This window comes from Lottia gigantea (genome assembly GCF_000327385.1).
Source record: "Lottia gigantea unplaced genomic scaffold LOTGIsca_47, whole genome shotgun sequence".
Classification (NCBI taxonomy): Eukaryota; Metazoa; Mollusca; class Gastropoda; family Lottiidae; genus Lottia; species Lottia gigantea.
Genome location: NW_008709640.1, coordinates 1,017,594 through 1,029,717, shown reverse-complemented (window position 1 = coordinate 1,029,717; position 12,124 = coordinate 1,017,594). Strand labels below are relative to the sequence as shown.

Sequence of the window (12,124 nt, the reverse complement as noted above, 5' to 3'; positions counted from 1 at the left end):
GTGCAACTCCATCTACAGCACTCAAGAATTCAGACTGAGAACATTTGGTAATAATCATTCTTCTACTTTCAAAAAATTCACCAAATTTTTTGAGAGCTTTTTCTAAATCTTCTTCTGTTTTAAATTCAATATAGCCAGTTCCAATTTTCCGACCCTTATCATCAACTAAAAGTTTAATGCCATCCATACTGATTTCAGATCCTTGAAAAAAATTTCTGATTTCACGTAAAGTTGCTGAATACGGAAGATTTTTCAAGTGAGCATAAATCTGCATTTCTGGTTTGACTAAAGCATCTGTTGGATTTGTAACTGGTTCAATTGATTGCTTATTTCCCAGTCTTCTGTGAGGTGGAACATCTCTACCAGGAATCCCAATCATTCCTCTTTGATCCATATCCATCAATCCAACAGGTCCTGGACCTGGACCCATTAAACCAAATCCTTCCTTATTTGGGGCATTAGCAAATTTTGGTGAGGCTCCAAGAATGCCAGTAGATCCATCTCCATTTGGATTCAGATTCATCAAACTTTCTCTTGAAAAATTTGATCCATGAATATTCCTGTTAATTCCAGGGTCATCTCTGTTAAAACCAGGTCCTGGTCTATTTAAACTATCAGGGATTGGAGCATCTCCCATCAGTGATGGACCTCCTCGTCGTGCAAAATTTTGATCTGTATTTTCTGAGGCTCCAGCATCACCAGCTTGTATTCCTTGTCCATCACGATTCCGGCTTCCAAATCGTGGCCCATCACAAGGATTAAAACCTGGACCATTATCTTGATTTCCAGACCTAGGAGCTGACCCTTCTCTGTTGCCAAATCCTGGACCAGCTCTCTGATCAAATCCAGGTCCATCTCTATTTTCAAAAACAAGTCCTTCTCTGTTTCGAAATCCAGGCCCAGTTCTGTTTCCAAAGCCTGGTCCTTCTCTATCACCAAATGCTGGTCTTTCTCTATTTCCCAACCCTGGTCCTCCTCTATTCCCAAAACTGGGTCCATCTCTGTTGCCAAATCCAGATTCTTCTCTATTACCAAACCCAGGTCCTCTGTTTCTGAATCCTGGTCCTTCCCTGTTTCCATATCCTGGTCCTTCTCGATTTCCAACTCCAGGTCCTTCTCTATTACCAAATCTTATTTGTTCCTCATTGCCATAGCCTGGACCTTCTCTCTTTCCAAAGCCTGGTCCTTCCCTATTTCCAAAGCCTGGTCCTTCCCTATTTCCAAAACCAGGTCCTTCCCTATTTCCAAAGCCTGGCCCTTCCCTATTACCAAAGCCTGGTCCTTCCCTATTACCAAAACCGGGACCTTCCCTGTTTCCAAAACCTGGTCCTTCCCTGTTTCCAAAACCTGGCCCTTCCCTGTTTCCAAAGCCTGGTCCTTCCCTGTTTCCAAAACCTGGCCCTTCCCTGTTTCCAAAGCCTGGCCCTTCCCTGTTTCCAAAGCCTGGTCCTTCCTTATTTCCAAAGCCCGGCCCTTCTCTATTGCCAAACCCCTGTTCTTCTCTATTTCCATAACCAGGCCCTTCTCTGTTACCAAATCCTGGTCTATCTCTATTAATAAATCCTCTATTTCCAAACCCAGCTTCGTCGCCAATTCCAAATCCTGGTCCAACTCCAGGCCTAGGCCCATCTCTATTTCCAAATCCTGAAGATTCATTGTTACCAAGGCCATATCCTTCTCTATTACCATATGCTGGTCCTGGTACCTCTCTATTCAACAATCCTGGTCCAGCACCTTCTCTGTTGCCAAACCCTACTGCAGGTCCATCTCGCTTGTTGAATGGTGGCCCTTCATTACTAACAAAACCTTGATTGTTTCTTGGACCCTGACCGTCTCGACCTCCAACAGCAGGTAAGTTTAAATTATCAAAGGTTGTTCCATCTCTATTGAATCCCTGTACATTCCTGTTATTAGGAAAATCATCTCTAAACCTGCCAGGATTTTCTGGGTTAAATCCTGGATTGTTTCTATTGAAATTTGGGTTTCTAACATATCTATCATCACCAAGAAATTCTTGATGTCCTGGACCTGGGAATGAGTGTCCAACCGGAGCATCACCAAGCAGCCCTTTGTTTGATGTTTGATCTTCTGAAAAATGCTCTCCTCTTGAATCAAAATCTTCTTGACTTTTATCTAAGGTCCGAAAATCTGCATCTATCAGAGTATTCCATGAATCATGAGCATCTTTGGGTTTCATCATTTGTTTTGATCTATAATCCGGATCTCTTTCTGGGTCCTGGGGTACACCAAATCGGTTCATAACTGGATTCTTATCCCCTAGTCTAGTATTAAAATTCCCAGGTAAAGGCATTAAGGGTTTAGGTCTTTCATTTCCTGTAAATATTGTTTGGTCTTGACTGTTGAATCCACCAAATGCTGGTGATTGCATCAAGCCCTCAATATTTGGTTTATTATTGGCCATATTGCCAGGCTCATTTTTGTCAGTCCGTCCAAAACCAGTTTTAACCTCATTTTTATCACTGTCACTAACTCTTTTGTCATCAGCTCTCTCTCCATCTCTAGGTCGCCTCACATCAGAGCGATCTCTTGGTGATTTTCCCTCAATTTCCCGACCTCTATCTCTATCACGATCTGACCGGTCACTCCATCTGCTTCTTTCTGACCTGTCACTTCTGTCAGACCTATCTCTATCTGATCTATCACTTCTGGATCCTCGACTTCTATCTCTATCTTCTGATCCCTGTCACGTTCCCTGTCCCTATCTCTGTCTCGACCACTACGATCTCTATCACTGCGTCTATCAGAATCTCTTTCAGATCGATCAGATTTACTGCTTCGCTCTCTACTTGAACGATCTTTGTCCACTTTCGGTGAAGATTCCTTGCCTGAAGAAGATAAAATGATTTCTACATCTGGTTTAAATGGCTTTATTACCATAGAGGGATCTTGATACAAGGAAGTGGGAACAGGGTATTGTGGATTTGCATCTACGGGTTTTGTTAGTAGAGGAGAGTTTCTAAAATTTTGATGTTGCTCATTTTCCAAACCAGCAGAATAAGGTAGTGACTGATCTTTTTCAAAACCCATGTATCCTTGTCTCATGTTATATCCACCTCGCTGGTCTTGATAGCTCAAGTGGCCCTGATTATCAAAAGACTGTTGGTGACTGGTGTCAAAGCCTTGCTCATTTTGATTGTAAATATTTCTACCGTAAGATCCATTATTAGATGTGTCATCATATCTTCCAGTCTGAGGGTATTGATCATTTCTACTATTCATATTTGCAAAATCTTGCTGATTAAAATTGTTGTAGTTGTTTTCCTGTCTAAAAGATCCTCTATCTCGTGGGTTATATTCATTATTGTCAGCCGATGGATTGTATGCTTGATTGGTAGTAGTTGGTTGATCAGATGGGGTTTGAGCTTGTTCTATAACTGTTTGCATCTCTGATTTACTACTGAGAAATAGCTGCATAACGCTTCCATTCAAAGGCGTGAAATTGAACATCATGGCTTTCCTTGCATCTTCATCTGTTGAAAAGGCTATGAAGGCTTCACCTTTGTTTCCACCAATAATATGAACTCCACCAGGAGGGATGCTCAATCCCTGGAAAAAATTTCTGATATCTAATGAACTGGCTGTCCATGGTAAGCCTTGTAATCTGATGATGACACTCATCTTCAAAACTGAAAGTAGATTACAGACAATAATAAGTATAATTCAATGTTTTCCACTATTCAAAAATTAATGGCTTCAACTGCCACATATTGAAAGATAATTGCCAGGCAAATTAACATTTAGCAGTCTTGTTTATATTTTCACCGTTTGGATTGTCTGACAATCTATCACTAGCAAGGTTTGTCAAAGATTGTCTTTTGTGTCCTCTAGTATGTTTGAAGTGTAAAAGCAGGAATATGGTACTTCCCCCACAAAGTATTTAAGACATGTCTGTTACTTTTCGAATCAACAAATTAGTGAGCTAAAACTACAGAGTTATAGAATATTCTTATTAAAAGTCTATAGACAATACTAGGTAAATGAGATCTATTCTATCTTTAAGCCTATTAAGTGGCATAAAAATTTACTGGAGAAAATATTGTTAAAATAAAAGGTGTCACAGGAACACACAAGAGCAAATATGTCTCTTTTGAAGTCCTTATATCCACCAAGTTTCATTCTATGATACAAGTTGCTCAAGGTATAAGATTAAGCTCATAATACCTTGACCATTGTCAAGATGCTTTAACTCAACCTACAACTAGTATTTATCTCAATTTATTTCTATTTGTATGCATTGGTACATTTGGAATTCAATGCATGCCTCAATGAATATTTATCAATAAAAAATATTCACTGTACAATAGAAATTATAGTCCATACAAATACAGATTTAGTGGCAATTACTGAAAAGGGACAAAATTAAATTCTCCTCTCCACAAGGCCTTGTCAATGCCCAATTCTTTTGTTGCACATATGTATGTGTACTGTTATAATAGCAAAAAAAAAAATGCAGGCCACAATCATCTCTCTGCAGCAGTTCAATGTGTTGTGCCAAGCCATGGGTTATCTCCCATTAGTCTTCAGAGGCAGAATTATTGTCATGAAAGTAAGTCAATTACACCTCATATGTAAAAATAAATTTTATATTATGTATGAAAGGTTCTTTACTGTGATATTATTTAACTTTGGGAAAAGAAAGTACTGTATAAAGGTAAGAAAGTCTCCATTTATCAGTTTGTACTGTTGTAAAACTTATTTTGTGTTCAATTTATAGCCAACTTTAACCAAAACATGTGCAACTCTTCCAGTGGATCTGACTTCAATATAAAAATCAATACACTTTAAGATAATGTTAACAATGTATTATTATTGTAGCTTAAACAGATTTGAAAACATTAGCAGAACAACTGATCCTTGAGAATTCGTTATCATTCATATTAAATTACAATCCTTCAGTTAATGATATCTGTTGACAATTGACTTTCGTAACAGCCTGTATATTAACATCTAGTTTTTACTATAAAATAGCTTTAAAGGAAATTAATCTTTATCTTCATGATCAAATCCATTATAAGACTATAGAAGTGATAGAATTTAGTGTGTAAGTGTAGAAAAATAAAGTTTTCAGAATCTGAAAATGACCCAAATTTTTACAGAAACTTAGCTCATTTATCGACATAAGCCGATTTAAAAAAGCAAAAATTGTTGAGAAACCACTCTCCCTTTTATACAAAGATATATAGGCCTACATTTTCATACACATTGTTTCATTGTTTTTCATTAAGGGTAATAGAACTACATTACTACTACAACTACTTCTATACATTATCTGCTACTTTTAAAAAAAAAAATAGTCAAATTGGTCAAATCTTACTTCAGAGCAAACCTAATTTAAATGAAGAAGAAAACATAAGCTTATCCATCCAAAACTTTTCAAAGCTAAGTGTAGCAGCCAATCAGAGTTTCAACTTTTAGCTATTAACATACTGTTTAACTGTTAAAGCTTTGGATGTCATTTATAAATCTTCATCCATTGTTCTGGCAGAATTTTATTTCTTATATAATCCATGGGACATGAAATCACTGTCCTGGTGAAATTACATCTATAATATTTTTTATTCTAGTAAGCCTATTCATATAGGAAATCTAGCTCAGTGTACATGTTGTACTAAAGCAAACAGTGCAAATTAGATTGGGTATAAAAGTGCCAAAGCCCAGTTTCCACATCACATAATAGCATCGACGCGTGGGACATATGGAACTCGTGGGACTTAAGGAACTCCGAAGCATGTGGTGTAAGGTTTATTTTGGTAATGGAGAGAAAAAAGATATCATAAAATGTCAAAGTTTAAACGTCTTAACAAATAGTAAGTTTAGCTCACTGGTCACCCCTTGATACACTGACCAAAGACTTGAGGGCTGGAGTTTCTCCCCTTATTTCATTAATATTTTTCTTTTTTTTCAAAAAACAAAAAAACAAATGAGTCTTAGCACTTTCTCTAAAATTTTATTTTATACATAACATTTTAGTTTTTCAATTTTATGAACACTTATATTTTTTCTTATCTGGGACTTCATTGTTAACTGGCTTGATCTTCAACAAGAAATTGATTTGTTGGCTATTTATATAGATTAATATAGATATTTGTCAAAATTATAGCATCCATAATTTTTATATTTTGAAGTTATCCTTCAATAATTCTTCATGTTGTTAATCAAAACTACTACAGCTAAAAAGAGAGTCTTTTAAGAAGCCATACATTAATTGACCAGTCTTTAAGAATTGCCTAATTAAAAAATCACATATCAGATTGATCTTTTCAAGGTCAAATAAGGTCATCATAGTGTCCTTTTCAAATTATATCAATTTCTGTGCATTTCAATTCCTCCGTTTTATTTTTAAAGTGATACGTCTTAGAATTAACATAAAATTGAAGAATTTTAAACTTGGCGAATAAGAGCCAGTAGATATACCTGGTGTCATAAATAGGTATCCTTATATAATTCGATAAATCCAAAAAACTTAGTAATTATGCAATTAACTATTGAAAACGCTTAATATCAAAATTAAGCGTTTTTTAATAATTACTTACTTTTATGAATTTTCCAGATTTTCCAGGGATTCTGTTGTAACTTTATGACACCAGGTAAGCTAACTGATGAATATAGACTAATATTGACCTTTTCAAGAACTTAAATTTTATGTTCATTCTAAGACATAGTATCACTTTAAATGCTTTCTAGGACTGTGTGTATTAGAGACACTTCTATCATTTTCGCAAAATATCAATTTCAACATTATCATGGTCAGGTTTTTTTTTTCTGGAATCACATTGTGATTAAATATAAAAGAGATTCTGATACACAAACAAAGATTACCGGTACAAATCTTCTTTGAATCCTTTTCAAACTGTTAAATTTAATCTCTCTTTCAGCTTGACTTATTAAAGTTGGCTTGTCGTATTTTTAAAAGTAAAGCAAACTATTTGATTATTGGTGTTTATAATGAATTATCCATGTTTCTTAACCTAAAGAAATATACCGGTATGTGGAAATAGAAAGGCTAGGAGAAGACAACAAACTCAAATCTGCTTGGCGATGCTTAATTATTAATGTAGACTACATCACCAAATGATTTGAAGCTATATTTGAATGACTGGCCACATTACCATATCATGAGCTCAATCTATTCGGAAGGAGATATGTGAAGTTACATTAATTCAAATTAATTCATTACATTTTTTCAAAATGAAATAGCAAAATACCTGAGTAGCTGTTGCACATAATTAAGAAAGTTAACCAATCATAAATGTCCATGTCTGTACAGACTAGATAATCAAAACAATATTTGATCTTTCTTGATCAGTGGCTCATCAAAAAAATTTGTTTGCAGTCCCTTCATAATTTGCTAATACACCTTATAGTATAGCGAGAAACTCGCCACATGTATATGGTACAAGTCTGTACCAATGTGTCGTACATGAGTTGTTGTTGTCATGATGTCAACTATCATATGACCCAAAAACTCTGTCTACTCTCTTAATCAAACCTATACTAACATAAACCATTGTCTTAAAAAACTCACTTTGAACAAATTTGACAGTATTGCGACCAATCAATAGTGTTTTCAAATTCAACTAAGTTTGTCATTCTAGTTGATTAAACATTAGAATATTGACAATTTAAGAAATCGCATAAAAACGGTTATCCTGGGTAAGAAAAAAGTCAAGTGACCTCTTCATGAAAAATATTTTTTCACCCTTTAAAATTTATAAGGAAATACATGTATCTTTGCTGTAATTTTCAGATACAGGTAACTGTTTCATGTTGTGTCTTAATTGTGGAATAAATTGTCTTTTTCATGAATATGATTCATTAACCATAGAAATATAATATTTACATTCAATTAGATACTAAAACTAGTCTCCCAATTTAGATAGTTAATAATTGCTATATATTTTACTATTGATGTTCTAGAAGATAATTCAAAGATATCAGACGAATGTTTACAAGAATATTGATCAGAAACTATAATCATTTTTACTTTAGGGTAAGATTTGCTTGTATTGTATTATTGATTTAACATGGACAAAATGGTACTAAATACACATGTACCTAAATGAAAAATGTAGAAAGTGATATTCTCATACTTGTGATGTGTCCCATTCTGCCAGTTTCTGCTAATTTACCAAAGCCAAAGAATATTTATTTCATTGCCTAGTAAACTATCTACTTGTGAGTATTGAAATACAGTTTGAGAAGCATATATATATTCAAGTTTCCATTCATTGCGCTTGTAATATGTATACGTTAATGATCGAAAGCTTGTCAATTAGTCTAATAATGACTGTGGGACGAGGACCGACTTATACTACTCAAAGTACATGACATAAAAACAAACATAGAAAGTCTTTCTAGATGACCATTCAGGATAGTTACAAAAATATATACTATTCATCCCTGAATAGTGAGGATTTTATATAAAGAGGGGGCATGCAAGCGCCCCTCTCTGGATTTAATAGGACACGATAGATATGTTGGGAGATCAGGGAGATCATCCCTCGGAAAATTTATCTTTTCTATCTAAATATTAATAGCAATTAGTGATAAGGATGACCGTATTGACTGAGCTATTAGAATTATTCTTTCCTTGGCTGTATCAAATTAATATATTTAGTGTTGTTTATAAAGATAATTTTAGTGTATTATTTCTGAAAATGGCATATATACTCTGATTCAGCTATTGGAATTAGTCTCTGATCGAAATTTGACATAATATGAAAAATAGTTTAATTTTAACCCAGTTTACCTATCCACAAACTATGATTGAAGAATAAAACATAGATCAAAGGATAGTATGGTCAAGGCAAAAGCAGCACATCTTATTTGGAGGATTTTCAGTCATCACCTATTTATTCAATATTCCTTGTTTATCTGTTTACAGCAATTTCAGTACAGCACTTTTTATACCACATCAAATGGCCTCAAATGTGAATTTATGGGAAGCATTTCAGCAGTCTAATAGCAAGACTAAGTTTTGATTATCCAATAGATTTCAGAGATATCAAATTCACCACAGAGAAAAACCAGTGTCTACTGACAATACTATTCAATTTGTGGAGATATATGACAAATATTTACAGAAATAATCCTTGAACACAGTAAGATGTATATAAATACAGCAGTAAATCAGTATGTCTATCATTTAATAATTTTTGCCATTCCAAATCAGGTTTTAGAGGTTTTTTTTTGTATTTATAGGTACACAGATCTTATTTTCTATTTTTATTCGTATAGCAGTCTGCTGATTGTGATTTCTTGACCATAAAATAATATACTTTTAAAGATGGGTTCCTTATTTTCATTTATGAAAATGAAAATGCTAATACTTATATGAATAGAGAGTGTGTTCTAATGACTTGGAAAAATACCATTTTTTAATCACATGTCCATAATTAATTCATAATTAGCTCAATTAGAAGAGAATTACCAGCAGAATTCCAATGGGTGACTGATCAAGAAAGGTCAAATAGTCCTTATTGTTTATCCAGATTGTACATACATGGACATTTATGATGGGTTAAAATTCTTAATTACATGCAATAAGAAAATAATGTTGTGATTAAGAATACATGATAATGCATAAGAAACACAAATTAATCTAAGTTTGCTTAATTTGACGCTTAAAAATAAGGAAACCATCTTTAAATGCTGAACACAAATCTTTAACATTACAAGATACTAGTAATTACGCCAGCCTTGTATGAAACTGACTTAATGCTGATCAGGATATGTACTTAATTGTCAAATTATTACAAATTGATGGTAGGCTACAATTGAATATTTCTCTCAGAAATTTTCTTCAAATGTGAGAGTACAGAAATTGTACTTTTATTTTAAAACCCATTTGAAATCCAAGCAGATTGCATAATATAAATCATTCTGAAAGAAATCTGTTGATTCATTTTTTTTAAAAGCCCTGATAAGTTCACAAAATATTCTTAATTTTATATTCCTTTGATGGAGATAAATGTAATTATCTTGTCATTATATACTTTATACCCATAAATTTGAATCATCAGTTTAAACTGGCATGGCTACTTTGAGTTTGTTATGTTAACTTTTTTACCATAGACATATTTTTATACAGGTGATAAATTATGAGATTAAAAAGTCTCAGATAGAAGAATGTGACAAAAACTTGGTTGTGTCATCAAATCTCTTTTTTTTTTTTATTAATCTGGCCCTAAGTACTTTGCAACTGCAGTAAGAGGCAAAAGTTGTTTATTTTTTTTTGTTTATTAATGGATATTGTTTAAGGTCTTAAAAATTGTATTGAAGGAGATTACCTCATAAGATCACATGAAATTTTATGTTTCCCAAGAGTAAAAAATCAAGTAAAGATAGTGATGCTGAATGAATCTCGCCCCATTACTCTAAAGATTCCAGGAATACGTTACAAACACAACCATTTCTGGATGATTTATATAACAGAAAAGGTAATGTCCCATTAGAAAAAGGAGTATTATTTATTGTAAAATATGCAGCATCAAATTGTCCGTTCATTAGAGTTGATAATTATGTTTCTTATAACATATCAAGAATTTCTTTTGATTTATTGGTTGTATTAGCAAGTGGGAGGAGCCTAGATGTTCTATAACAAGGCATAATTTGTGGTTATAGCATGATTTACTCTATAGCTTGTCTGCACAGATAATTCCTGACATTTTCCCCACACTCTCTGCACATGCTACAACAAACTAAAGTAAATTGTATCATGATTGTGTACAAATGTAGCAAAATAGGTTATGGAATTAAGCACGAAAATGCAGTTTCGTTCGTAGTCTCAAGTTGCCATGTCCTGATATCTAGATTGTGACAAATATTGTGAATTATGTAATCATTATCAATGATGGTCATGATATCATGCAAAATCTCTGTATCTCGACATTTTAAATTGTGGATTTTAATTTATATTTTCTGCTAGACAATTCCAAAGCAAGTTGTTACCTTAACATTGGCTTAGAAACTAAAATATAGTGTTGCGCATGCCAGATCTTTGTCAATCATGTTGTAAATAAGTTATAGCACAGTTTTCATTTGCTACTGTTTGAACAGACCTGGGCTTTTGGACCTGGTGTTTAAAACGGTTAACCCATGAAAACTGTGCTATAACTATTACATGAACAACCATTTTTGTTTGTAGAACATGTGACTACAAAATCACATCAACAATTCACATATGAGGTGTTTTGCACAATCAGGATTGAATTTGATTCTGACAAATACACTGATAAGGATAACTGATGTGAATTTTTTCATCATTAAAGACAAAAAAGAAGACAGCAAAACCATTTTGGGCAATTGCCACATTTCCTAATTTTTGTGGATGTCAGATTGTTGGACACATTATATACTCTGATGACAGTTGTGATTTAGAAGAGGTTTCATGCATAGCTTGGAAATGCTCTTCATTTGCTGCATACAAACATTGTTCCAGATTGGTATTTCAATATGCTTATAGGATTTAGAGTTGAGATGGGGAAAGACAAGCTACAAAATGTTAAAGCTGACATTAAGTCCTGTTTTAATTTTGCATTTTTAGGCGACTAATCATTAAGATATATAACTAAATAGAGCATAATTTTTTATCTTCTTTTGCCGAGTGTTCAAAAGCATGAAAAACATGTTAATTCAAAATGTGAAAGATCAAGAGTTGGTCTTCAACAATCATCACAAAATGTCATTTAACATTTTTTAAAAAAGAAAGAATGGAATAAAATACTGCATCTTTACAATGTCAAGCTATTACAACCTTTGGCTTATGCCGCGACTCGAATAGCCACCTTTCTTGTATCATGGCGAAGGTCATAATAACTTGACATAGTGAAGATGGAAATTCCATATGATCAATACTGTTGCACTTACAGTATTAATTTTTAGTGATTATAATACTTATTCAGCAGCCATATATTTATTTTTCAGTTTTACTACGAATCATTTAACAGAAGTCCTTGGAATACTTAATTAGTAACTTGAGTTTTACTGCTAATTATTTAAGTTACTCTTTTAGTCCATGAAATACTAATAAGTGACCAGAGATTTACCAATAATTATTTTAGTCCTTGAAATACAAATTAATAACTTGAGTTTTACCACAACT

The 12,124-nt window shown here is 33.6% G+C and overlaps 4 protein-coding genes across 4 annotated transcripts; all 4 read right to left on the bottom strand.

Annotated features, from left to right (window-relative positions):
* Nucleotides 1-28: 28 nt before the first annotated feature.
* LOTGIDRAFT_124744 (hypothetical protein) lies at nucleotides 29-274 on the bottom strand (the record flags this gene model as incomplete). The annotated part of the gene is made up of 1 exon (XM_009061306.1): nucleotides 29-274. A coding segment is annotated over one exon (246 nt), but the record flags the coding sequence as incomplete, so codon positions are not given.
* A 533-nt stretch (nucleotides 275-807) lies between these two features.
* Nucleotides 808-1,131, bottom strand: LOTGIDRAFT_88813 (hypothetical protein; the record flags this gene model as incomplete). Its single annotated transcript, XM_009061241.1, has 1 exon — nucleotides 808-1,131. A coding segment is annotated over one exon (324 nt), but the record flags the coding sequence as incomplete, so codon positions are not given.
* A 13-nt stretch (nucleotides 1,132-1,144) lies between these two features.
* Nucleotides 1,145-1,522, bottom strand: LOTGIDRAFT_88345 (hypothetical protein; the record flags this gene model as incomplete). The annotated part of the gene is made up of 1 exon (XM_009061240.1): nucleotides 1,145-1,522. A coding segment is annotated over one exon (378 nt), but the record flags the coding sequence as incomplete, so codon positions are not given.
* A 1,877-nt stretch (nucleotides 1,523-3,399) lies between these two features.
* LOTGIDRAFT_124453 (hypothetical protein) lies at nucleotides 3,400-3,639 on the bottom strand (the record flags this gene model as incomplete). Its single annotated transcript, XM_009061305.1, has 1 exon — nucleotides 3,400-3,639. A coding segment is annotated over one exon (240 nt), but the record flags the coding sequence as incomplete, so codon positions are not given.
* Between the last annotated feature and the right edge of the window lie 8,485 nt (nucleotides 3,640-12,124).